The sequence below is a fragment of the Varanus komodoensis genome, unplaced genomic scaffold (genome assembly GCF_004798865.1).
Source record: "Varanus komodoensis strain SLA01 unplaced genomic scaffold, ASM479886v1 scaffold44_1, whole genome shotgun sequence".
NCBI classification, from domain to species: Eukaryota; Metazoa; Chordata; class Lepidosauria; order Squamata; family Varanidae; genus Varanus; species Varanus komodoensis.
The window spans coordinates 156,567-183,165 of record NW_025336009.1 but is presented as its reverse complement, the minus strand read 5'-3'; the positions used below and the strand labels follow the sequence as shown (position 1 = coordinate 183,165).

The window sequence follows — 26,599 nt, the reverse complement described above, 5'->3', positions numbered from 1 at the left end:
CATCCTGATTTAAGTGGACCAATTATGTTCTTGCTTTAAAGGTCTCTGAAGAGCAAGACTCCAAGTACAGCAGCCTTTTGGGGGTAAGAATGACCACTGATGTCTCAAATAAAGTTAGCTCTGAAGAAGGACAAGAAGCCCTCCCCAAAAGGACAGCTTTGTCACATGGGACAGTCAAGGAAGTGACCCAGGGGAAGCCTCCCAGGGCCATGGACCCCGGGACAGAGCCACAGGAGGCAGCACCTCACCAAGAAGCCACAGAGAGCCCTTGGCCAAGCTCAGCTGAGCCCATGGACTTTGATGAATATTCCAGTGGCCCAGGAAAGCCAGAGGCAGCCCTGGGGCTCCCTGGCAGGATTTGCAGGGACAAAGGCCCCGAGGGCCGAACTTCAGAGCTTTCTTTAGAGGATCTCAGCATCAGCTCCAAGCATCAGCAGCTGGACATAGTGAAAGCCCGAGTCCAAGCATCTTCAGCAGAGGAAATCGAGCAGAGAGCAAACAGGAAGAGGAAGCTGATAAATGATACTGAGTCAGGAAAGACTCTGCTTTTGGATGCTTACCGTGTGTGGCAACAGGGTCAGAAAGTCATGACTTACGACCTGGCCAAGATTGAGAAAATCATGTCTGAGACATACATGCTAATTAAGCAAGTAAGCAACATCTGAATACATTTTTTCTTGCAATGTTACGTCAAACAAAAAGACAATTTATTGATTGTTCCCCTTTTGGAATGATTGTTTCAAAAATCAAGGCTGTCTCATGCATGAAACAGCAATAAAAGTGGGATATTAATCCGTGTTGCTGTGTTTGTGGATTACAGACCCTAAGATACTTGATTAATTTCAGAATTCTTTGTGGTCCCCGAGTGGGTTTATTCTTGAAAGACAAAAGCTAAGCAAGGCCCCTTTCCTGCCCTTATCTGTGTGTGTTTGCTGCACGTAAAGTATGCGCACATAATTCCACCTAGAGTATCAGTAAATGTCCCTGTTGGTAGTTTCTTTTGGATACATTTTGTCCCTTAAATTTTGCAACAAAATGGACAATTTATTTAGCTCAGAACATTTCCAACCCATGTTTTGGTCTCCAAGGTGGCTTTCAGTTTAAAAGCAGAAGGAAGGGGGGAAAATAAGCATTTCTGGACAAGTAACTAGCTACGGTGGGTTGCTATGTTGTGTGAACCTTGACTGCTTCCTGCAGGATGGCTTGTTTTTCAGCAACAAGCCACTGTGGCAACCCATAGCTTGTTAAAGGGGCTGCTGGACCCACAAGGGGTTGCTGTCTCATCCGAACCTGGATGACCAGCTGCATCATATTCTGTGAAAAGTGGCAAGTGACCCACTGAACGAGAGCAGAAAAAATTTGCTGAACTTGTCCAGGGGCCTGCTGGTAACAGCCACCCTCATCTTTTGAAATGGGAGCCTAAAAATGCATGCAATTTATTCATATTTTTATTTTATATTATTATTTTGGCCTTCCAGAGGGTGTATAGGTGACCAAAATGAAAAATCTTGCCTGCAATAGCTGCCTGCTGTCAGAGTGCAAGTACCATCCATGAACATTGCCCAAGTGTTGCTTCTCACTTGAGGATTTTACACAGGACTTTCTGAAAAATGCTTTTTAAAAGAAACCTTTTATTTTGACAGCTGATAAAAGAAATTGATCCCATAAATGGTGACAGCAGTGGGGGGAAATGCACTGATGGTCTCAGGAATCTTGCTCAAAGTGATGTACCCACTTCTTCCCTTTCATAGCACTGTTGGTAGCTCACTGTTTGACAAGCAATATACCAAAAGAATCTGTTTGCAGCTTTGTTTGGTTGTTTATCCATTGCTGGTTCCTGCTGTACGTTAACAGCAGAGTCTTACCATGACATTGGGCAGGCACGGGTTTTCTTTTTGGTCATCCTCAAGGACACTTCTCTGAAAGACTGCAAATACCATGTTTTTAAAAGATTACAAAAATGTTTGTGCACATTTCTGGTGTCTAAACAAGAAAGAAAAACACAGGAAAAGGAAAAGTGTGGAGGAAACAAAGACATAATGGCAACCAAAATGGGCTTACAAGCAGTCGATGGGGGAGGCAAGTCCCCTGGAATGCCTGCCCAGAGGAGCAAAGGGGAAGGAGTGGCAGGACAACCCTCAATGAACAGACGCACAATTTCGGCACACCATGGGACGTTCCATAAACAACTCATGGCATCACTTCTATGCAGCATCCATTGCCACCATTTACAGGGTGATGGCCAATGAAACCAGTCTTCTAAAACTGTTCTAAATGACTCATTCACTGTAACTTGTAATGAACTTGGCAAATATCATGCAAATCTATCGAAAACCCATATCTTTTGGATAATGGAGTCTTTCTGGGGCTGTTTTTATTGTGTGTTTCATTTTTACAGGTGGATGAAGGTGCAGCCCTAGAACAGGCAGTCAAGTTCTGCCAGGTACATATTGGAGCCTCTGCTCAAAAGCAAGTAAGTTAGAAGTATACCAGTATCTTGGATTTTGACTATTTAACTACATTTAATTTACTTATTAAATTCATATCCTGCCCTTTTTTTCTTTCAAGGAGCAAAAATCTCCAATAGGAGAATGCTGTTGGAATCACCCATAGCAATTTGCTGTGCTCCTTCCACATCACCTTATTACTATTATCTTATGCTCATCTTTGCTGCTCTTGACATGGGCTTGTGCTGTTCTTCCTTTACTAGAAGAGAGAGTAGTACTGTGTTTTGAAAACTGCCTGTAGACCATCCTCCCTGTCCAAGAACCAAGCCTTTCATGATGCCCCTGGAACCCTGCTTCCCTCTTCTGTTTTTGCATCCCCCTACTTGGTTCTTATTGGTTACTTTCAGAACCCAGTCTCAAAGACCATAGGAAGGATTCTTCCTATCTGAGGCTTGCCTGGTCACAACTTTATTTTATGTATTGAACTTGTATGCACCCTTGCTTTCCTGCAAGGAATCCAAGGTGACTTACATGGTCCTCCTTTTTCTCTCCATTTGTATTCTCATGGTAACCCTGTCAGGTAGGTTAGGCTGAGAGTCAGTGAACTACATGGCCAAGAAGGGACTAGAATTCAGAACTTCCAGGACAGCATTCTGACAGCTACACCACACTGCTTCTGTCTTGAAATAGTTCTAATCCAAGACAGTGTGCCTGAAAAAAAGCCATTCTCAAGGTCTAGCCTTGAGTGTTTATGCTTCAATCATAAAATATTGCCTTGTGGATGATTTCTTGGTCTTTACACTAACAACCCTGAAGCTAACTGTTCTTCAAGTAAAACTTATAATTGTAGAGAAACAGCTGATACCATAGCAACATCAAACCAAGAGAGTGGGTGAGAGAGAGTGCATCATATACATACAGTCTGGAAAGAGCTTGTTGTTTGCATTGGTCCTCTGTCCATCTCTTGCCCCCCATTTTGATGTATTCTCAGAATTGTCTCCAAATTGGTGACATCTTGGTGTGCAGGAATGCAAGAAAACCAAGTAGACAAAAAACAGCATTGTGTGGGAGGGACAAAGCTAGCAGTTGTTTGTTAATGATATATTTATCATTTTGTTTCTTTAGTTGTCTTTTCTAATTGCTCCCTCAGAGCTAGTATGTCATAAGAACAAAGAACATGTGTAATATGGATCAGATGTCTCTGGAGGTTCCATGTGTGGGAGGATGGCTTCTTCATCCTGGGCCCCAATCTCCAGTATGGAGCTAACTCTGATACCTCTGAATATCTTCCCTCTTAAATACTTTTATTGACCTTTTCTTAGAGGCTGTATGGGTAACATTAGAAAATATTTGTAGCCTCCAGTTTTGACTCAGATCCTGACTCAGTGGTTTGGAAATTGGCCTGATTTTTGTTCAGATCATTCTGCATAGAAACAGAGTGAGTTAGAGGGGGCTTCCCAGGCCATCTAGTCAGCTCCCAGCTCTAGCTGGCTCCGCTCACGACATGCCTACCATGTGCATGTCTAGCCTATCTTTGAACATCCTCACCGATGGGGCTTCAACAATCTATCGTGGAAGCCCATTCCATACCCTCAGGGTCCTAACTGTCAGGAAGTACTTCTTGGCATCCAAATTGAACCTTGGTTCCCTAAGCTTTGCTCTGTTAGAGCACGTCCTGCCCTGCAGAGAACAGGTCTCTACCCACCTCTGTGTGACACCCCCTCACATACCTATATGTCACCAACATATCCCCTCTGAGTCTTCTCCAGGCTGAAAAGAATCAGTTCCCTCAGTCTCGCCTCATATGGCTTCCCCTGCAATCCGGCCACCATTCTTGTGGCCCTACACTGCACTGACTCTAACCTGGCTATATCCTTCCTGTAATGAGGGGCCCAGAACTGAACACAATACTCCAGTTGTGGGCGCACCAAAGTCATATAAAGTAAATAACTCTCTCAAGCAAAGAATTTAAAAAATCATAGTTATTGGCATCTATTACTGACCATCCAAGCAAAAAGAGGACAAGGATGTAACTCTCAAAAAACAAGTTGCCGGCATTTCGAAGAATGATGTAATCATCATTGAGGACTCCAGTTTCTCTGATATATGCTGGGGGATAATTTCTGTCAAACATGGCCCCTCTAAGAGATTCCTGAATTGAGTTGCCAACAACTTCCTCCAGGAGAATGTAGAGGAAGGAACAAGAAGAAGGAGTCATGTTAATAGTAAGAGGGATGACCTAGTTGACAAAATAGCAGCCATAGGAATCCTGGACCATGCAATACTTGAATTCTCAATTATAAAGGGGACAAAGGTTTGTTGTTGTTAGTCGCGAAGTCGTGTCCAACCCATCGCGACCCCATGGACAACATTCCTCCAGGCCTTCCTGTCCTCCACCATCCCCCAGAGTCCACTCAAGCTCACACCAGCTGCTTCAGTGACTCCATCCAGCCACCTCATCCTCTGCCGTCCCCTTCTTTTGCCATCTATTGTTCCCAGCATTAGACTCTTCTCCAGGGAGTCCTTCCTTCTCCTTAGGTGGCCAAAGTATTTGAGTTTCATCTTCAGGATCTGGCCTTCTAAAGAGCAGTCAGGGTTGATCTCCTCTAGGACTGACTGATTTGATCGCCTTGCGGTCCAAGGGACTCGCAGGAGTCTCTGCCAGCACCACAATTCAAAGGCCTCAATCCTTTGGCGCTCAATCCTTCCTTATGGTCCTTATGGTCCTTTCTCCTTAAGGGACAAAGGTTAACTGTAGACAAAAACCCTGGACTTCAAGAAAGCCAACTTTGATGAACTCAGCACAATGATAAACAAGTTGGGGATGGGAAACCTTGAAAAAGGAGATTCTCCAAGCACAACTGCAAACAATTCCAGCAAGATGAAAGTGTCAAAGACAACAGAGGAAGCCCATGTGTCTCCACAAAATGTTAAGTGAAAGCACACTATGGGAGTTATGAATTTTGGTGATGACTTTTGGAGTCTCTGGGGCAGCTGCCATGCTTATCCGATTTATGAATGAGATTTTTCAGGAGTTCCTGGATTACTTCTTAATTGTGTATTTAGATGACTTACATCAACATTTGAGAGAAAACAATCAGCCAACCTTGAAAAATGTAATTGCACCTCACTACACTTTTGGATACCTGATTCCCACCAAAGGATTAAAAATAGACCCAACCATAGTGCAGGTGGTTTTAGCCTATGGAATTCCCTGCATGAAGCATGAGTTACAGTGTTTTCTCAGCTTTCCTAACTTGTATTGCAATTTTATTCCTAATTACTCTCAACTCTCTACCCCAGTAACCAATTTACTCAAAGGTGAAGAGAGACGGATCTCCAGATCTCCTGTGACAAAGGCTGCTTTGAAACAACTTTGCTTCTGAAAATCTCCTCCTTCATCAGACTTCCCTTTTTTTATTCATACTGATGCCTCAAACAGAGCCCTTGGATCAGTTCTCCTACAAAAGGAAGCAGGTCATGGGGCAGTACAACCATGCACTTTTCGCTCCTGCAAATTAACCCCTTCAGAACAAAACTGCACTTGAGAAAAAGAACATTAGCCACTAAATGCTTCAGAAAAATGTTGGCTTTTACTGAAGGGGGGCGCTGATTCACACAGACCATACAAACCTCAAACACTTCCAAATGGTTAGATCAACAATAAGCAAGATGGACTTGGTTCTTTGCCTGCTTTCTTTTCAAGATTGCCTACATCCTTCTGCCCAAAATCTGCTAGCTGATGTTTTCTTCTGTAAACTGGAGTATCTTGAAGTTCCTTCCCCAGAAGCCATGGCTTTTGCCATACCCAGCAGTTCCTGGATGGACAGAATCCACCATGCTCAGCAAGGTGACCCCTTCATGCTAGCCAGATTTGAAGGATCAGCAGAGCTCACCAGCTCCTACCTGGTAGCTAGCCAAGGGGGATGCATTAACAGAAGTATTACTTCCAAATCATGAAAAGTAGTAGTTCCTCTACTTGGACATTACAAAGCCACCAGGCCCTGACAGGTTACACCCAAGAGTTGACAGGGGTTCTCTCACACCCACTGACCTCCATTTTTGAGGCCTCATGGAGAACGGGTGAAGTTCCAGAGGACTGGAGGGTGGCGTCAGTGGTCCCAATTTTCAAAAAGGGTAGTAGAAGGGACATGGGGAATTACAGACCTGTTAGCCTTACGTCCATTGTAGGAAAAACAATGGAAAGGCTCATAATAGAGAGAGATCTAGTGATGCTAGATAGGGAAGGGAGGCTGACAGCCGCACAACACGGCTTCTGCAAAAACAAGTCCTGCCAGACAAACCTTGTGGAATTCTACCACAAGGTTTCGAGACGTCTAGATGGAGGGGATGCAGTGGATGTGGTTTACTTGGATTTCAGCAAGGCCTTTGACAAAGTGCCCCATGATATCCTGGTTGAGAAACAGGAGTTTTGGGATACACAAAAGCACTGTCAGGTGGATTAGGGCATGATTGACAGATCGAAAGCAGAGGGTAACCATTAGTGGGGAATCATCAGGATGGTGGCCAGTGACCGATCCTGTTTAATCTTTTCATAAATAACATGGAAGAAGGGGTGAACAGTCTGCTGATCAAATTCGCAGGCAATACTAAAGCTGGAGCAGTGGCCAATACTAAAACTGAGGAGCAGGTACTCCAGATCAAAAAGGATCTGGACAGACTATGGAAGTTGGCAGGAGACAACAGGATGGCGTTCAATGTGGATAAGCGCAAGGTCTTGCACTTGGGGCATAGGAATGGGTGTCATAAGAACAGGTTAGGGGACATGTGGCTGGAGAGCAGCACATGTGAAAGGGACCTCGGGGTGCTGGTTGACTGCAGGCTAAACATGATTCAGCAGTGGCATTTACCCTCTTGACCACCATGTCAGATTGCTGGCTTTGAAGCCTTCTACACTACAAAATGGAAAGCCTTCTCTTCCTTCACTCTGAGGGAAGGTTTCAATTCATATTGGTGCACGATTCAGCAAGTCCGCCTTTTTCTTGCATGAACTGTTTCAGCAGGACGTGAAAACATCTTATATCTATATTTACTTGACAGCAATCTTTGTCAGTTTTCTAACATCTTTTGTTTCAACATTTTTTTCAAGAACTCAAGAACATCACTACACCAGCTTGTTCTTTAACACCAAACTGGTGTCTTTCCATTGTCTTGCAAGCTCATATGAAAAAACAATTCAGACCCATGGCAACAATTGCTCTTTACCTCCTCTCTTAGAAGGCTGCTTTCTTGGTAGTGATTATCTCAATATGCCATTGCTGTGAATTGCATGGTGTCAGGGTGGATTCTCCATATCTAATCTTCCACAGAGACAAAGTAGTGCTGTGCCCAGACTCTTCTTTCCTTCCAGAGGTCATATCATCTTTTCATTTAAATCAGAATATTGTCTTAGCAGCTTTTTTCCCTTCCTCATTGAATCTGATGGAATCAGCCCTTCATATATGGTATGTGCTGGCATTTGATCAATCCAGAACTGAGTCTTTCCACCAGTCTCAGAATTTTTTTTTTTTTTTTTTTTTTTTTTCACTGTGACTGTTTCAGGAGGGGGGTGCCGGCTAAAGCTGCCTCTTCCTTGATTTTCCATGAAGAGCAACACAAGAAGGATGGTGCACTCACCGGGCCTTTATTGACTCTTTACACTTTCACCGGCTCACTTCCCGTAGCGCCTTGGCCTTGCCTGCTCTGGCTCCCCTCCTGTCGCTATGGCAACGAACGGCGTCGCCTCCCCCTGCCGGAACACTCCCCAGTCTCCACTCTCCGTTTGTGCCAGTGACCGCCTTGCCCACTCTCCTCCAACCACACGTGTGTCTCAGCTTTCTCTCCTCTCTTCCATCTCCCTTTGCTCACCCCCTCTCTCTTCCTTTATCCACCCTCCTGCACCACTCTACCCAACCCTACCCAATCCTGCCTCCATCTGCAATCCCGAACAGCTGTGCGCTCACAGGCGTCTCCTGGATATTGTCTTCTCGTGAGTTGCTCTCCCCACACAGATTCCCAGCCTTGCCCTGTTATCTTCAGCCGTGCTCTGTGGAAGGCCCCAGGAAAAGGGGTGAGCCCTCCTGCCTCCTCACAAGCACCAAGAATAAAGGACTTCCCATCACCTCCAGACTAGGTGATGTGACAATCTACTCAGCCTATGAACTTGTCAGTCTGCAGCTCTCAGGCCCACTGAAAGCCCACTGCTCTACATGCAAGGAATTCCTCTACTAGACCTTGTAAAGCAGCCATTTGGTCCACTCCATAGACATTAATAAGGCACTAAAGATTCAATGTCTGTGCAAGAGCAGATAGTGCCTTTGGGAGAGCAGTCACTTCATCAGGCCTTCACCAGTCCACCATCCAAGAAGAACCTTTCTTAAGTATACCAACACCAGGGTGGGGAGAGGTTCCCGCCAAAACACTTTTAGCTATATAATCTTGATATCAGGTTCCATGTGAATGCACAGATGCCCACTCAAAGAACAAGTGACAGGTAAGTGGCCAGCCTATTTGGAGGCTGCCTGCAAGAACTTGATTACTGAACCAAGTCAAGATTCAGAGACTTCAAGGACTTCCATTGGGAATTAAAAAATGGGTATAGCTGGAAAAAATCTCTCAGATTTGGCTAATATTTGCAGGCATTGTAGGACCTTAGTAGAGGAACACACCAGCCAGATACCTGAAAAATAGGTGCAGATATTTTGTGCTACGTTTTTGTTTTTGTACTTTATGCTTTATGCCATTTTTTTTGGAGGGGGGAGTGGCCCTAACTTAATAACATGTGCTTTGGATAGTTGATTGTGAGAATTCCGATCATTCTAATTTAGCAGCTCCTTGTGAGTTGATTTACTTGGCAAGTTGATTTACTTATGTTGAAGGGGGCAGTGTATGCAGCTTTTTAATAAAAGGCCTATTTAATACAGGCATTGTAGATGTGATTGAGGTCCTGATCTTTGGCACAACTGAATTCACGTGAAGCTACTTACAGAAAATTTGTGGAGGTCTAAAGTAGCCATCTCAGTTTGGACCTGTTGCGATTAATCTGGAGATGCCCTGGTAGATAATGCATTTTCCTCTTATGCAAAGCTTTGGTCACAGCATTTGCTGCTCTAAGCACATATAAGGGATGTACTTCCTGCTTACAGCATTTGCTTTGTTTTCGTTATAGTCTGCAGGAGAAGCCCCAACCACTCCAAAGTATCCTAGGGACGGCAAGGAGAGCTTCTTCACAGCTGGTCCGCCATCTTTGACCCCTCATGCAGAGACTGCTGACTGTGTGGCTTCAGATACCCTTCTGAGACTGACAGACCTGCATGCTAAATCCAAGACAGCCTCTCCCACTGCATCCTCCTGTGCAAGTGTGCTCCTGTTGCCACCACAGGTGCAAACAGAGGAGGTGGAACACATCAAAGTGGAGGTGTCCACCATGTCCAGTCTTGCACATGGTAAGCAATGTCTACATAAAGAATCTTTGAGCTAAACTTAATGTTTTGCAGAAAGTACAGATGGAATATTCCAATCCCAGGCTCATTTTTTAATGAGCAGATTGACTTGGAGAGCTGTTTTCTCTGTCAGGGGCTTCTACTTTTGGCTGCAAGCTTCATAAGAACATAGTGTGTTCTTGATTTTGTAGACGTAAGCATTGCCTGAAACAATTCAACTTCTGTGCATATGTGGAGGCACCATTCTGCATGCTAGTTTTGAAATATATGTAGTCCCAAGGTTAAGAACAAGTTCCATCCCTGAGACCATCCTTAAGTCAAATTTCTGGGTAAGTCAGATCATATTAGTAAGCCAAATGTGTATATATTTTACCTTTTTATGTATTAAAATACTTAAGAAACACTTCCATATTCAGTAAAACATCTTAAACACAATATAGCATTGTAATAATGATAACAGTACAGGAATAATACAATAACTACAGAGAGACACAGGTGGTGCAGCTGGTTAAACCATTTTGCTGCTGGGCAGCACAGTTGGAAGGTCAGCAGTTCAAACCCATGCAACAGGGTGAGCTCCCCTCGCTGCTTTGTCCCAGCTCTGCCTACCTAGCAATTCGAAAGCATGCAAATGTGAGTAGATGAACAGGTGCCACTTTGGTGGGAAAGGTAACGGCGTTTTGTGTGCCTTGGCATTTAGTCATGCCAGCCACATGACCACTGAAGCATCTTCAGACAATTCTGGCTCTTCGTCTTACAAATGGAGATGAGCACTGGCCCCAGAGTCAGACACAACTAGCACACATGTGCAGGGAAACTTTTACCTTTTAGTGAAGAGAGAGAGAGAATCTGTATGTATATGATTGAAAAAATTGTCATAACTTACCTCTTATGCCTGGCTTAATGTATGTTTGAACTGCATTGTCTGTCCATCTTTAATTTTAACGTAAGCCCAATAGAAAGTAACTTGGATCTTTAAAAGTGACTTACCAGACCCTCATTATCTTCTAAAGTTTTCTGAAAATGGTGTTCCAAGGCAATGTAGTCTAGTGTCTGCATTCAAAACACTTTAACCCATAACAAATTAGTCTCAGTGGGTCCATGTACAGGGCTGAGCATTTGTTGAACTTCCAGTTCCTGATGGAACATAAGACTTATGTAGAAGAGAGGGTAACACCTTCTGGGGTGTTGAAGAGCACCTTGGAGAAGGTGAAAACATTTGGTCTAAGAAAATGGGTTTCTGTGACTATCTCTAAGGAACTACATGGCCACTGATGATGTGTCACAAAACACATTGCATAGTTCTCTAGAAATACTCATGTTTTTTTCATGAGACATGTTTATAGAGGCTTTATGGCAGTCCCTGGATTCATAAATATGGGTGGTTTGTAACCCAGATGTTTGTACTCTGGGGACTATCTGTAATTGTTGCAGGGATGGAGATGGATAATATTTACAGTTTGGCACAAAATACCATGAGATTGCCAGTCATCATGATGCATGCCAGTTGCCAGGGAGGACAAGCACGAAGATACTTTTGCCCTCCTTTCCTCTTGTGTTTGTGGACTTGACCACTGTGTGAACAGAATGCTGGACTTGATGGGCCATTAGTTGGATCCAGAGACAGCTTTTTATTATGTTTTATTATGTTTTCATTATAAAACTAAATTGATTTAACATGTGGGAAGGCCCTGGAATTTTCTAAGTGCTGTACACTTGCTGAAAGGTGAAACAATGCCTACCTACAGGCTTACACTCAAACAGAAGCAAAAGGAGAAAAGCAAGTGTGGGAGCATCAGCCAGTGGAGTTATTTCTGGCAAGCAAAGGGTGCAGCCTCCCAGTGTTCATTGGTCTGCTGAACAGGAGAGGGCAAAGCATGTCCATCTTCAACTCTGCAATCCTAGGGCAACTGGTAGTTTAAGGAGGACAAATGAGCAATTCGAAGTATGGAGGATTCTACAGGTGCCACAATGCATGAATCAAAATTGATTTAGGCATGATGAAACTAATGTTTTGTCCAAGTTCTGCTTTCTGCAAATGTCAGAATCAGGTCTAAAGTGGTATGTTGGAAAATGAATGTGCTTGATGTTCTACAGGGGTCCTGGTCCTGGTCCTGGTCCTGGTCCTGGTCCATCTGCAGTGCAGACTTCTTGTAGTTGGTTCTTGGAAGTCTAGGGTGAATTGTAGAATTAGGCACTGTACTGGACAGGCCCGCCATCACTCACTCAAGAAGTGCTAAGAGTGATGCAGGTCATGTCAGATACAGATTCGAAAGGATGTGTCCAAGAGAAGCTGCTTGAGTTCAGGTGGAACCTGGAGTTTGAATAGCAAATCCTTAGCCAGAGTTCTTGTGAGTGGACAACAGATAGATTCAAGGACCAGGATTCCAGGGAGGGTTTATGAAAGTTTCCACCTGCTTGGAAGATCCAGTTCTTAGTTGTGGTCTCTGTGCTTCAAATATATGGACTTTGCTGCACAGCGCAAACCTAGATTGGAAGAAACTTCTATAACTCAGTGTCATGGAGTGGGTGGGAGCCCCCTCATTTCAGGTTCCCAGCCTGCTCATGCCAGCCACACCCCTCAACAAAGCCTCCCCATTGAAGTCCAGGCCCAATTCAAGGTGTTGGTTATCACCTATAAAGCCCTTAACGGCTTGGGTCCTGGTCACCTAAAGGAGCGCTTACGTCCATATGTGCCCTCCCGCCCCTTGAGATTGGCGGCAGAGGCCCTTCTCCGGGAGCCCTCCATGAAGGACATTAGGAGGGTGAGTACCCGGAGGAGGGCTTTCTCTGCGGTGGCGCCCCACTTATGGAATGTCCTCCCCAGAGAGGTCCGCCTGGCGCCGTCGTTATTTGCTTTTCGGCGCCAGGCCAAGACCTTTTTATTTAAACGACATTTTAATTGTTGTTTATTTATTGATTTTAACAACTTTGGCCAGGATGTCTCCAATTGTGTTTTATTGTATTAATGATATTTATTTATTTGTAAGCCGCCCCGAGGCTTAGGCGAATGGGATGGCATATAAGTCCGCTAAATAAATAAATAAGAGCAAGCTGCCCTAACTGGTCTACACCTCTGGGATATAAGAAGTGAGCAACCAGGGAGAGCAAACAGGAGGTCAAGGGAGAGGTCCCTAACATTGTTTCCCACTTTGTTTCTCTTCTTTATTTCACATTAATCCCCCCTTGCACTCTGTGGCACAAACCATGCACCAAGGACACTCCACAGTGGTGGCCTGCAACACCTGCAACTGCCTCACACTCTAGTATCCCTGTCACAGGAAAAGGTGAGAGCACTGGAGCAGTGAGTGTCCACCTTCCAGACAATAAAAGAAAACAAAGTTTCTAGACTAGAACTCTACAATTGATGGATACAAGCTGTTTAAGAAAAATAGAAAGGACAAAAAAGGTAGCATTGCACTGTATGCAAGAGACACATATTTCTGTGCAGGTGCACAGAAATACAAGAAGAGGAACTTAGTAGCTCCATTGAAAGCATCTGGCTAAATTTAAAGGGTGCAAAAAAAGCATTGTTATTGGCATATATTACCATCAACCCAGTCAAAAAGAGGACGAGGATGCAAGGTTGCTTTAAAAAGCAACTTGCCAGCATTTCCAAGAATGATGTATTCATCATAGGGAACTTCAATTTCCCTGTTATACACTGGAAGACAAATTCTGCCAAGCATGGCCCCTCCAAGAGATTTCTGATGTGTTGCCAACAACTTTTTCCAGCAGAAAGTAAAGGAAGGTATGAGAGGATCAGCTGCCCTTGATTTAATACTAACTAGAATGGCCTAGTAGACAAAATAGCAGCCAAAAGAACTCTGGGGGAAAGTGATAATGCGATACATGAATTCTCAATTTTAAGGGAGACAAAGGGTAACTGGAGCCAAACAAGCATCCTGGACTTCAGGAAAGCCAACTTTAATAAACTCAAAAAAATGAAAAGCAAAGTGCCATGGCAACATACACGTAAGGGGAAATGCGCTCAAGAAAGGTGAATCTTGCAAAAGAAGATTCTCCAAGCACAACTACGAACAATTCCATCAAGAAAATAGTGTAAAAGACAGCAGAGGGAGCCCACATGGCTCCACAAAAAGTTAAGTGACTGTCTGAAAGCAAAAAAGAACATGTACAGGAAGTGGAAGCAGGCAGGCCGTGAAGGAAGAATATAAACAAATAGCAAGGAATTGCATCAGGAATGGTAAAGCAGGAAATGAACTGAGAATAGCAAGGGATGCTGAGAACAACAAGAAAGCCTTCTTGGGATACATCCAGAACAAAAGACATGAGAAAAAGAATGGTGTCCAGCTACTTAAAGTGAATAGCACAGTGCTAACAGACAACAAAGAAAAGGCTGAGGCATTCAATTCCTACTTTGCCTCAGTATTCTCCCACAAGGAAGTCTGCAATCAAGAGGAAGTACAAGCTGGAGGTAAGAGATGGCAGCCCCAAGATTGACAGACAAATGGTCAAGGAATAGAAACATAGAAACAGAGTGAGTCAGAAGGGGTCTCCCTGGCTGTCTAGTCTGACCCCCGGCTCTAGCTGGCTCCGCTCACGACAGGCCTAGAAAGAATAAACACATTCAAATCTCCAGGACCCAATACACTCCATCCCAGAGTCATAAAAGAGCTAATGGAGGAACTCTCAGACTTCCTTTAAATAAGATAAAGGAATTAAAGATAAATTCAGAATTTATCTTTGATAAATCTTGGAAAACAGGGGAAATGCCAGACAACTGGAGAAGGGCTAATGTTGTCCCTATCTTCAGAAAAGAGAAAAAGATGAACTTGTGAACTATAGACCAGTTAGTATGACATCAGTCCCTGGAAAAATTCTGGAGCAAATTATTAAAAAATCATGCTGCAAGCATCTTGAAGAAAATGCAGTGCTTAATAGAAGCCAGCATAGATTTATCAAAGATAAATCCTGTCAGACTAATTTAATCTCATTTTTTGACTGGGTAACCTCCCAAATGGACAGAGGGAACACTGTGGACATAATTTTCCTAGACTTTAGCAAAGCTTTTGACATAGTGCCACATGACATTCCAATAAGCAAATTAGCAACAACTGGAGTAGATGGAAAAACTATTAGGTGGATTCAAAATTAGTGGGGTGCCACAGGATTCAGTGCTGGGCCTAGTGCTCTTCAACATCTTTATTAGTGATTTAGATGAGGAAGTACAAGGAAAGATAATCAAATTTGCAGATGATACAAAAGTGGGTGTAATGCCAAACATCCTAGAAGACAGAATGAAGATCCAGGGCGATCTTGATCAACTTGAATGCTGGGCTGAAAGCAGCAGAATGAGATTCAATTGAGATAAGTGCTAAGTCCTCCATCCTTGAGAAGAGAGGACTGAGGGGTCACATGATATTCCTCTATAAGTACCTCAAAGGTTGTCACAAAGAGGACAGGCAAGACTGCTTCTCATTCATACCAAAGTGTAGGGCATGGAATAATCCATTCAAGTTGTGACAACTCAGATTCAGACTGGACATCAAGAGAAGTTTCCTCACTGTCAGAGCAATACGACAGTGGAACCAGCTGCCTAAAAAGTTGGTAGGCTCTCCCACACTTTCTGTTAGTTGCAAAGTCACGTCCAACCCACCCATCCGATCCTCCAGGCCTTCCTGTCCTCCACCATCCCCTGGAGTCCACTTAAGCTCACACCAACTGCTTCAGTGACTCCATCCAGCCACCTCATCCTCTGCCATCCCCTTCTTCTTTTGTCATCTATTGTTCCCAGCATTAGGCTCTTCTCCAGTGAGTCCTTCCTTCTCATGAGGTGGCCAAAGTATTTGAGTTTCATCTTCAGTATCTGGCCTTCTAAAGAGCAGTCAGGGTTGATCTCCTCTAGGACTGACCGGTTTGATCGCCTTGCGGTCCAAGGGACTCACAGGAGTCTCCTCCAGCACCACAATTCAAAGGCCTCAGTTCTTCAGCACTCAGCCTTTCTTATGGTCCAGCTTTCACAGCCATACATTGCAACTGGGAAAACTTGACTATACACACTTTTGTCAGCAGGGCGATCAATACACAAAAAGAAACTGGACAGCCATCGGAGTGGGATAGTGTAACCTGGCGTGCTGCAACAGCAGGGGTTTGGGCCTGATGGCCTTCCAGCTCTACTATTCATTGATTCTATGATCCAGCCCCTCTCACCACAATCCCTTGATGCTCTAACCCATGACCAGCACCTAGCCTTATCATCTGGAGGGAGGGGATGTTTTAGAGCCTTGGTCCTCTGCATGCTGGAGGACCTGGGTTTCCAGGAATTCCAATCCACAGAGCCAGAGGCCAACCCAGTCTTGGATGCCCTGGCCTCAGAGAGCCCCACTTCCATCACCATCATATTCCTACTGACCCCGTTGCATACAGTGTACAGCGCAACAGTCCTGGAATTCCTGCCACTATGCTAGCTAGCTCCCAAAAAACTGAGTCCATTTACTGGGTGGCAGAGAAGTTGGTACACTTCCTCCACCAGCACCCTAGGCCTATCTCTGTTACAGTAGAGCCAATGCAGGGGGCCTCCCAGCAGGACCAGTAGAGCAGGGATAACACCTTGATGACTTTGCTAGAAAGGGCTGTGTGGTGGACTCACTGGTGCTCCAGCTGTCCAAATATGAGGGTACCATGCCCAGATACCAGCTCTTCCTTTGGGAAAGATGGGGGTCTCTGGCCAAACACCTGCTGGATGACTTCCCCAGTGCCACCAACCTTGTCCATGCAGAGGTGAAGAAGCTGTCCAGGCACCAGATCGAAGCAGCGAGACACCACATCAACTGCAACGGGAAGGTGATGATGGGAGCAGTAGCAATCCACTGATGTGCCTGGCTGCACTCTGTGGACCTCACCCAGAAGACACAAGCCTGCATAGAGGACATGTCCTTTGATGGAGAGAGACTCTTCAATTTTCATATAAATGAGACTATGGACTTTCTGCACGAAGCCTGGGCTACCACCAGATGCATGGGGTTTGCTCACCAACTGCAGCAGCATTAGTGGCAACAGACTATCTTTTCAGGTCACAGACAGTGTCTCTCCCCAAGAGGCACAACACCCAACCCTGCCAGAGGCTCCTGCCTAAACACCAAAATACCAGGCACAGGTGCTGAGAATCAGATCCAGGCAGCCCTCCCCACCCTCCCCAATGGCCCTGTCACCTTCTACTAACTTCACCGAGCAATTAGCACAATTCTTCCCAACATGGAGACAATAACAGCTGACTCCTGGGTCCTGTCTATAGTGGAACAAGAATACAGGATCGAGTTTGACACCCTCCCACCCCTAAGCTGTATCAAAGCCACACCACCTTCACCAGCACTGATGGCGGAGATGGAAGCCAAGGGCATAATAGAAAAAGTCTCCATGGACCTGCACAGGAGTTTCTCCTCCCAGTATTTATCATACCTAAGCAAGATGGAAGCCTCAGGCCAATCCTCAACCTCAGAGGCGCCAATAAGTTCATTACTTCTAAGAGGTTAAGGATGACCACCTTACAGGGCATTCTTCCTCTCCTATGGCAGGGGAATGGTTTGCTTCCCTCAACCTCAAGGACACCTATTCCATAAAGCCTATAGACACTTCCTATGCTTCCAGATCAGGCAGGAGACCTTCCAGTTCTCCATTCTCCCCTTTGGCCTTGCCAAGTCTTTACAAAATGCATGGTGGTAGTCTGTGCAGACCTTAGGCTCCAGGGTATCCAGGTCTTCCTGTCCCTCAATGACTGGCTCCTGGCAACCTCCCTGAGAACTGACCTGCAAGCAGTTCACACCACATGCACCCTCCTGAAGGATCTGGTATTCCTCATTAATCATGATAAGTGTATACTTTCCCTTACCTAGTTCATCCTCTTCATAAGGGCTCGCCTGGACTCAATAGCCACCAAGGCATTCCTCCCACAACCAAGAGCTGAAACCTTGTTGGCCATGTCCATCAGGACCACAGCCTGCTCTGTAGCACACACCATCCAGATACTTCTCAGCCTCTTGGGCGCCACATGGTGTGCCTCACCCACCTCCAAATGAGACCCCTCCAGCGCTGGTTCACCATGGATAAAGACCACAACTCCACCCATCCCAATAGCAGTCAGACACTCACTTTCATAGTGGTGTGCCAGGGACAGCCTCACCACCTGGGTCCCCTTCTCCTCCTCAGAACCCATGGTAACAGCAGAACAGATGCCTCAAACGTGGGCCAGGGCGCACACAGCAGTGGCATACGCGCGCAGGGCCTTTGAGACCATAATGAGTCCCAGCTGCCCATCGGCCTCCTAGAGTGATATACAAGGTCCTGGCTTCCTTTCAGGACTCCCTGAGGAGCTGCCCCATCCAAATAGCAACAGACAGTACTACCTCCACGTATTACCTGAACAGGGAAGGTGGGACCCAATCCTCAAAAAGCCCTCCAAACTCTCTCACCTTTTACAAGGCGTGCCCAGAGCAGCTCCAACGTGCGAACTGCCTTTTTATCTGCTGGAAATCCTCTCAGCAATCCATGATGAGTAAACTTGCTAGTTGTGATGCACAGAGAACACAATGAAGAAAGGCAAGACTTAAAGATATTTTGGTTCTTGTTTTGAAACCACTCCAGTGTTGCAAGTTCCAAAACTTTGGCTGTTTGTTAAGGGTCACTTTTGTGCTGGACTAGTCCCAGATCCCTTGCAAACTGAAACAGGTTTTCTTTCAGAATCACCCAGTGATTGGTTTCATATGTCTTGCTCTCAGTCCTGACCAGTCTCCCAGCCCCCTCCTTCTTCCCTTCTTCCCATTTTCCCTGATACTGACACTCTCTTTGTAGGAGTCCCTCCTGCCACTGCATTACCTCCAATGCCCTGGCCCGGAAAAATCTGATCCTCTCCCTCCGCTTATCCAATCAGGACATTTTGGGGTGGGGGGTGGGCCTGAAACAACCTCTGGCTCAATTTGAAGCCTTCTGGACAAAGCTCACTGGAGCATCTCTGAAGGACCTTCTCTCCTCCTCTGGGTGGCATGCCTCCATGTCTCCCCGACTGTTTCCCCCTTGGCCCCTCCCCCATCCTTCTGCCCAGAAAGGGGCTGCTCCCGGTTGGCCTGGGGAGCTCTCTGAGCCATGCCCAGGAATTGCTCATCCTCCAGCCTCCTCACCTTCTCCAGGAGGGACACCAGCTTGCACCTAGAGCAAATGTATCCCTGCTGTTCCCGACGGAGATGGACAGACATGACACAGGTGTTGCATTCGACAGCAACACCTGTGGCTTCCACCATGGCCGGCATAGGCCACCCCTCGCAGGTCTTACCTTCTTCCCCCACCTTGTCTGCCCTACACTACCCTTACCTGACTTTCCTCAGACAGAATGATATAAGAAAAACAAAACAAACAAACAAAACTACAGCAACAACAACAACGACCTAGGGCAGTGGTGGCGAATCTGTGGTATGCATGCCGCAGCAGGCGCGCAGAGCCCTCTCTGTTGGCACGCGAGTCAGGTTGCCCCACCATCACCCCAGCAGCCGAGCATCGGGTAACAGCGCACACAGGGGCCATGCGCACACTTGGAAAGGAGTAGCGGCGCCAGGCGATGACGTCACACACCGTGACTCATTTGCCATTCCTCGTCTGGGCTTTCGTATGGCCGGTCAGTGCGCTGCCAAGGATATATATATGCTTGCTTGGACTGGCTGTGAGTTGCTTTTTCTAAACTAAAACCTCAGTAGTCAGGTTTTATTGCAGTGTTGGGTTTTGGGTTGCAGTTTGGGCACTCGGCCTCTAACAGGTTCGCCATCACTGACCTAGGGGAAGAGTGTGCCTGGGCAGCTGGGGCCGCAACTAAGGGACGGCGCCCAACAGACGAGGGTGGACTAACAAGCCTGCGAGGCCGCTGGCCCCGCCCCCTCTATCTCCTCCTGGGCCTCTCTGGCCTCTCTAGCCCAACCTCCCTTTGTCTCCACTGCTCCTGCCTGCCCCCCCATTCTCTGCCCAAGCTCCTACCTTGCCTTTGCCAGTTGCCTGGCCACTCTTTCCTCACTCTCCCAGCCTCTGCTGCTCTGGCAAGATCTGCTCTGGGGAATGGTTTGGATTCTTTTTTAAAATAACCCAATCTTAATTGGTGCTTTTGCACAGCTTTATCCAAGAAGGGCCACTAGGATGATGGCTGATTTGCAGAGTAAGCCTTTTGAGTAGCGACTGGGGGAGCTGGATCTTTTCAGCCTTGAGAGCAGAAGAATCAGCGGAGGTGGGTCATGACCTTTTTTCCCTTACAGTGGAGGGCAGGATGTGTTCCAATGGAGCAAAGCTCAGGGAACCAAGATTTAGGGTGGATGCCAAGAAGTATGTCCTGGTCGTTAGGACTCCTAGGGTATGGAATGGGCTTCCACGGAGGTGGTTGAGGCCCCAACAGTGAGGTTGTTTAAGGATAAGCTGGACATGAATATGGTGGGCATGTCGTGAGTGGAGCCAGCTGGAGCCGGGGGTCAGACTAGATGGCCCAGGAGGCCCCTTCTGACTCGCTCTGTTTCTATGTTTCCAAGATTTGCTTGGATAGTTCTTTGGTCTTCATGATGTTGTTTGTGTAGATATGCTCCACAGCAAACTTTGGTATCCTTTAGAAATGGATATTTCATCTGAGAACAGGTGTATTAAATCCTAGAATCATAGAATGGCACAGTTGGAAGGGGCCAGAAGGCCATCACCCACAAGGTCCCCAGGTAGTAGGTTCTATAGTTGTATTGCTCTGACAGAGAGGAAATTCTCCCTGGAGTTTCCTCTCTGTCATTTCCTGCAAGCATTACAGCCTGAGGCATCTGGAGTTTACCAGGTTGGGTCCAGCTGCTGTAGACTGGGCTGAGCTAGATGGCCCTATGGTCTCAATCAGGCTAAGGCAGCTTTCTTTGTTCCCAACAGCCACACTTTCCCCAGATGTCGCAAGACTGATGGTGGCAAAGGTGGTCTTTGTTTTGAGACTGGCACCATTCTTTCACTTTGTATGCCTCGTGTACTCTTGCTAGATGGTCTGAAGTGCCTGGTTTGTCTGGGTTTGCGCAATGAAGGCTTCCCTTCATCAGGCCTTCCTGTACCAGAAACCTTCCTTGCTATGTTCGATTCATTAGATTTTTCTTGAGCTGAGCAAGCTTTCATTTTGGAATTTGAAGGGTAGGCTGTACTTAAGGTTTGATGCTTGTGAAAAAATGGTGATACTTTTTGTGATTTCCATTGCTGTATCCCTTGGTTAGAAGGTGGACAGAATGGCCACAGTGATCTTTGATCTCTTATTCATGCAGAAGAGGAAGAGGAAGAAGAGGAGGAGGAGGAGGAGGAGAGAGGAGGTTGCAGCAAGCTGGACCATCCTCTAGAAGGACTGGCCTTGCAGCAACAAGACTCCCAACTCTGCCAGCAAATGAAGATGGTGACTGCTGCTCCTTCCTCCAGTCTAGCTTGCTGGCAAGTGGAGCTAGAGGCAGTGACAAGCACAAGTACAGGAGACCAAATCTGTGACCAAGGTAAGGAAGCACGTTGGAAATCTTTGCTCCCTTGCCAGTTCTGTGATCATTCAGTTGCTTTTTCCAGACCTCTGCATCACCTCATAGCCCTGCAAAGACTCTGAAGGTGGTTGTTCAGGAAAGCAGTCTAATTGTGCTTTTGAGTGCAAGGAGCATTTTGCAAGTAGAGAGTAAATCCCCCTTGAGCTCTGCAGCCTGACAAATCTGGAGCATCTGGTGGATTTGGGTCATTTTCTTCTTTCTGATGATCTGGTACCTTTGGCTCTAGAAGCTAGGAACACTTTGAACTTAAGGTCTACAGTTGCCTTAAGCAGCAGTCCCCAACCTCTTTGGCACCAGGGACCAGTTTCATGGAAGACAATTTTGGGGGGATGGAGGGGGGGATGGTTTCAGGATGTTTCAAGCATGTTACAGTCAGGCACATACTTTGACTTAATTCTTTCAGGAGGCTGTTTGAACTCTGAATCATTTGAAGTCTGAAGCAACGTTCCCCACTAGAAATCATGGAAAGTGAATTAATCCGTTCCCAGACCCCGAACAATACTAATCTCAATAAACAGTAAATACACATAATTTAAGTTAAAAATAACACAATTAAATGCCGAATTTATTAATTAAAACTTTAAAATAATTAATAAAATATGTAAATATGTACAGTTTTTTATAATAAAATGAAAATTGCATTTACTGTCCAAAAGGGACTGAGAGCGATTGAGGAAGCAGTAAGAAGGATCAGAAAGGCAGGGAGTTAAAAGGCACTCAGAATGACTGAAAAGGGTACTTACCTAAAAGGCACTGAGAACAATCAAAAAGGTTCTCAAAAGGATCAAAAAGGCATGTAATGAAAGGGCACAGACTCAACAAGAGATGAGAGATGGTTTGGGCGCACAACTGATGACATTTATGCAGTGATCGCATTTTTTCACTGTGCCTGCGGTTCAAACTTAGAAGCGTAGTTTGAACTTCAAAGAGATTTTATCTTGATTCAAAGATTAGTTATATTGATATCCTGCCTTTTTTCCTGCAAGGAAACCAAAGCAGTTTCCCATTCTTTCCTCCTTTTCATTGTTTCCTCACAACTACTCTGTGAGGTAAGTTAGGCTGAAAGTCAGGGACTGGTCTTAGAGTCACCCAGTGAGCTTCATGGCCTGGTGGGGACCAGAGCCTAGATTTGCTGAGTTTCACACCAGCAAGCTGGCCATAATGCTACACTGTTTGTTCTTTTGTCTTCCTTTTAGCATCTGGTTCCAAGAAAGAACTCCAGGTTGCTTCACAGTCCTTGGAAAACCAACCAAACAAGGCTGACAACAACCGAGTGAGATCCCGTGCACTGCCCAACATGCCAAAGCTTTTTATCCCCTCATCAGTCACCAGATTTCCCCCTGAGATCACTGTCACACCACCAACCCCCACGCTCCTATCTCCTAAGGGCAGCATTTCAGAAGAAACTAAGCAAAAGCTAAAGGTACTTCCTTCCCAGGCGAATTTACTGCTTCAGTCAAGTGTCTTGTAAGAGGGCTGAGTTTTAAGGCCCATTGCCTTCAGCCACAGTTACATCTTTCAAGGGGGTGAAGGTACAAATAGCCCATAAGGGCATCCTAGCAGTGAGGGGAGAGATGAGAGCCCATAGAGATTGGAGGGGCAGGGGAGAGAAGGCTTGTGGCGGGGGGGGGGGGGGGTTAGCTGGAAATCACTTCTGTATCCAGGGTTAATCCCACCAGTTACTTTGCAATCAAGGACAAGAAAAAGCGCATACTAAATGAGTGTGAAAATGTAGTTACCGAGATCTTAAATATTTATTTATTTAAAACATTTGTAGGCTGTCCAGTTGTGCCACAGCACCTCTGGGCAGCTCACAACCACAAGATAAAAACACAACATGCAGCATGAATTCTTTAATGGGGTCAACCAAAAGGCCTTGGACTAGAAGTAAATATTTTGGAAAAGTAACTCTTCAATATTATTTCATTTCTGGGCAAGTCTGCCATCCTTTCAGCCCAGTCTGCAGCAAATGTGAAGAAAGAGAGCCTCTGCCAACCAGCTCTGGAGATTGTGGAAACTTCAAGCCAAGAGTCCTCCCTGGAAGAGAGTGATACTGATGATGAGGGCGACTACATGGATGTGTGACTCCCCTTGGCAGTTCCCTTCCTTTGCCTTTTCATTGGAGCATTGCCGCCTGCAAGCCAGCCTTCCTCCATCAGTAGGACCTGCTGTGTCTCTCACCTCTGCTGTTGCCTTCACCACTGCTGCCTCATTTGGCATTGCCTTCAGCTTCCTCAGCATCCTTACCAGCATGCTGGCCACCCTTCCAGCCATATCCACACCTTCAGTTCTGCAGGCTGCAAGCATCTCCTCAACTCTTCCCTTCTCTAGGTCGGAAGCTATTGCAAGGAGCAGAATGTCCCCAGCTGACTAAGTGAGGAGTTTGGCCATGCTCCCTGAGATATTGCCTCCCATGTTGGTTTAAGTAAACCAATCGCAGTCTTGAGTTAAAAGAATCAGATAAAGAGAGGTGGCAGTTCGTGTTATTGCTCTGCCTCATCAAGAGTTAATTGGACCAGCTGTGGAGGAAGAAAAGCTGCAGGAAGGGCATATTTGGCTGAACTGGGAAGTGTTGAGGATTTCAATACCATTTTAATATTGTCTGGTTTTTTACAGAATGGCACAACAAGAGGTATATGTTTGTTTTTAAGAATCTTGGAAGGAACTGGTCACATTTATATGGAGAAAATAAAGGAAACTAAGCATTTTTCTACTGAATGTTAACTTTGTAATATAATGAATGCTAACACTGCACAGAATTGGACGTGACATGTGCAAAACATGCATGGAGCTTAGTAGGTTGAGTTTATGTTTGTTAGGGTGGGAAAGGGGATTGACAAATGGTATGGTGCAGAGCTTTGTATAAATGCACATTTTTCTAATAAAGGAAAATTCTGTTCCCCCAAGACTTTGGATTCCTTACTGTGCCTGGAATGCCTCACACCCCTCCCTCTCCCCCAGTTTTTGAGTAGAGGTGCCCCTTCCAGAAGTCCGGATAAAGGCGGGTGGGGCTTTAATATATATTATATTTAATATATTATTGTCTTTACTTTCCTACTCCTCTCTCTTGCTTGGATTTTCCTCCTACACTTGCTTGAGGCTGCATCTTGCCGCCTCCTTTTCCTTTCCCTTCACGTGCTTCTCCTCCCTTGTCCTCATGGCTGATCCAGCCTGTCACTGCTGCTCCTCATGCCTGCAGCAGACAGCCATTCCCACTGCTGCCTTTGCTCGGGCAAAAGGCATGTGGTCAAGACCCGCCTGCATTGCCAGGTGTGTAAAAACAAGCACACCAGCAGCAGGCCCCTCACCTGCACTTCACCCTCTGGCAGCTACCCTGATCATGGCCAAGCCCTTGCAATCAGATGCTGAAAACCTACCCTCCATGGAGGAGTCCTCCCCACTGGCCAGACGGCCAAGGAAGAGGGCCGCTGCCGCCAACTCCACCACTGCTCCTCGGATGGGCCATTGCACACTGCAGCTGTCCCTAAGCACAAGAAGTGCCGTGCCGCCAAGCCGACTCCCTCCCTGCTGGTGTCTTTGCAGCTTCCCCACATGGCCTTCTGTGGCCATCCCTCTTTCCAGTCACCGCTAGACCTGCCTCCATGTACTCTACTGCTCACACCATACAGAGGCTGCTGGGCTTCATGGCTTCCATGGTGTCCATGCTGCAGCTCACGCACCTCGGAAAGATCCCTTTCAGCTTTGGTTCATGGAAGCCTTCACAGTGGATGAAGACCCCCACGCCACCGCCTTGTCTCCACCCCTGACAATCAGACAGTCCCTCCAATGGCGGAGCATAACAGGCAATCTAATCACTGGGGTTCGCTTCCCCCCCCACTAGAGCCCTTCTTTGCAGTCACAACTGACACCTCCAACTCAAGCTGGGGCACACACTGTGTAGACGTGCACACACACGGCCTCTGGGACTGGCATGAATTGCATCCACATCCACACCAATCTCCTAGAGATGCTGGAGGTAAAGAAGGCCATCGCCTCCTTCCAAGACTCCCTCAGGGGCTGTCATGTTCAGATAGCCACGGACAACACTACCATCATGTATGTTGTATGGCGCGATTTTACAGACGAGACCAGAGACTGGTTGGAATTATCGAGAGGGATTTATTTACCTGCCGGCAGGGACCATGCACTCGTGAGAGTGTGGTGCTGAGCAGATTGAAGGCAGGATTTTTATACTCTTTTACACGGATGGCTATGCAGGTGCTTGAATAACAGCGAACAATAGGGGAAATCCACTGAGCTACATTCGCACACTTTTTTTTATGCTAAAGCAAGCAAGCGAGGGTACAGGGCGTGACGTTATGCTAGAGCGTAGCAACAAAGGCTGCTTTGTGGTCAGCCTTGCGTAGCGTGCACATTCGTTGGGGTTCTTGTTCTTACGCGAACAGGACACTCTGATCATGCTTCTTACCTGTGACGAGCCATGCCCTAGCTGCATGTTCGATGAAGAGGGGGGTTACAACAATGTACTACCAGAACAAACAGAGCAGGCAACATCTAGGTGTGTGGATCACTGCCATGGTCATTCATGGCTCAGGGCACCTGAACACTCTGGCAGACTCCCTGAGCCAGACCATCACCACCCAACACAAGTGGGAACTCCATCCCACCAAGTTTTATGACCTGAAGTGGGGTCTCCCTGAGGCGGACCTCTTCGCCACCCCCCACAACACCAAATGTAACCCCTTCTCTTGAGCAGGGTGGGGGACTGCTTTCCTGGGGGATTCCTTTGAATACATAGAACATAGAAACACAGAAACAGAATGAGTCAGAAGGGGCACTCTAGTCTGACCCCCGGCTCCATTCATGACGTGCTTACCATGTGCATGTCCAGCCTATCCTTGAACACCCTCACCGATGGGGCTTCAACCACCTCCTGTGGAAGTCCATTCCATACCCTAGGGATCTTAACCATCAGGAAGTGCTTCCTGGCATCCAAAGTGAACCTTGGTTCCCTGAGCTTTGCTTCATTGGAATGTGTCCTGCCCTCATCCACAGGGGAAAAATGGTCATGACCCACATCTACGCGACACCCCCTTATGTACCTATATGTCACTAACAGGTCCCCTCTGAATCTGCTCCAGGCTGAAGAGACCCAGTTCCCTCAGTCTCGCCTCATACGGCATCCCCTGCAAACTGGCCACCAACCTTGTGGTCCCAG

At 46.3% G+C, this 26,599-nt stretch overlaps 1 protein-coding gene across 14 annotated transcripts in view; it reads left to right on the top strand.

Moving 5' to 3' along the window:
* Positions 1-24,326, top strand: part of CABIN1 (calcineurin binding protein 1) — a 257,074-nt gene extending 232,748 nt beyond the window's left edge. For 13 of the 14 annotated variants that reach the window (XM_044444094.1, XM_044444096.1, XM_044444097.1 and 10 more), the window contains 6 exons: positions 42-650; positions 2,399-2,473; positions 9,616-9,892; positions 21,160-21,378; positions 22,617-22,843; positions 23,359-24,326. In XM_044444094.1, coding sequence (XP_044300029.1) covers positions 42-650; positions 2,399-2,473; positions 9,616-9,892; positions 21,160-21,378; positions 22,617-22,843; positions 23,359-23,505 — 1,554 coding nt within the window. In that variant the 3' untranslated portion in view covers positions 23,506-24,326. Of the gene's footprint in view, positions 1-41; positions 651-2,398; positions 2,474-9,615; positions 9,893-21,159; positions 21,379-21,823; positions 21,938-22,616; positions 22,844-23,358 lie in introns of those variants that run through there. The other variant, XR_006416074.1, reaches the window with a different exon arrangement.
* Positions 24,327-26,599: the final 2,273 nt, after the last annotated feature.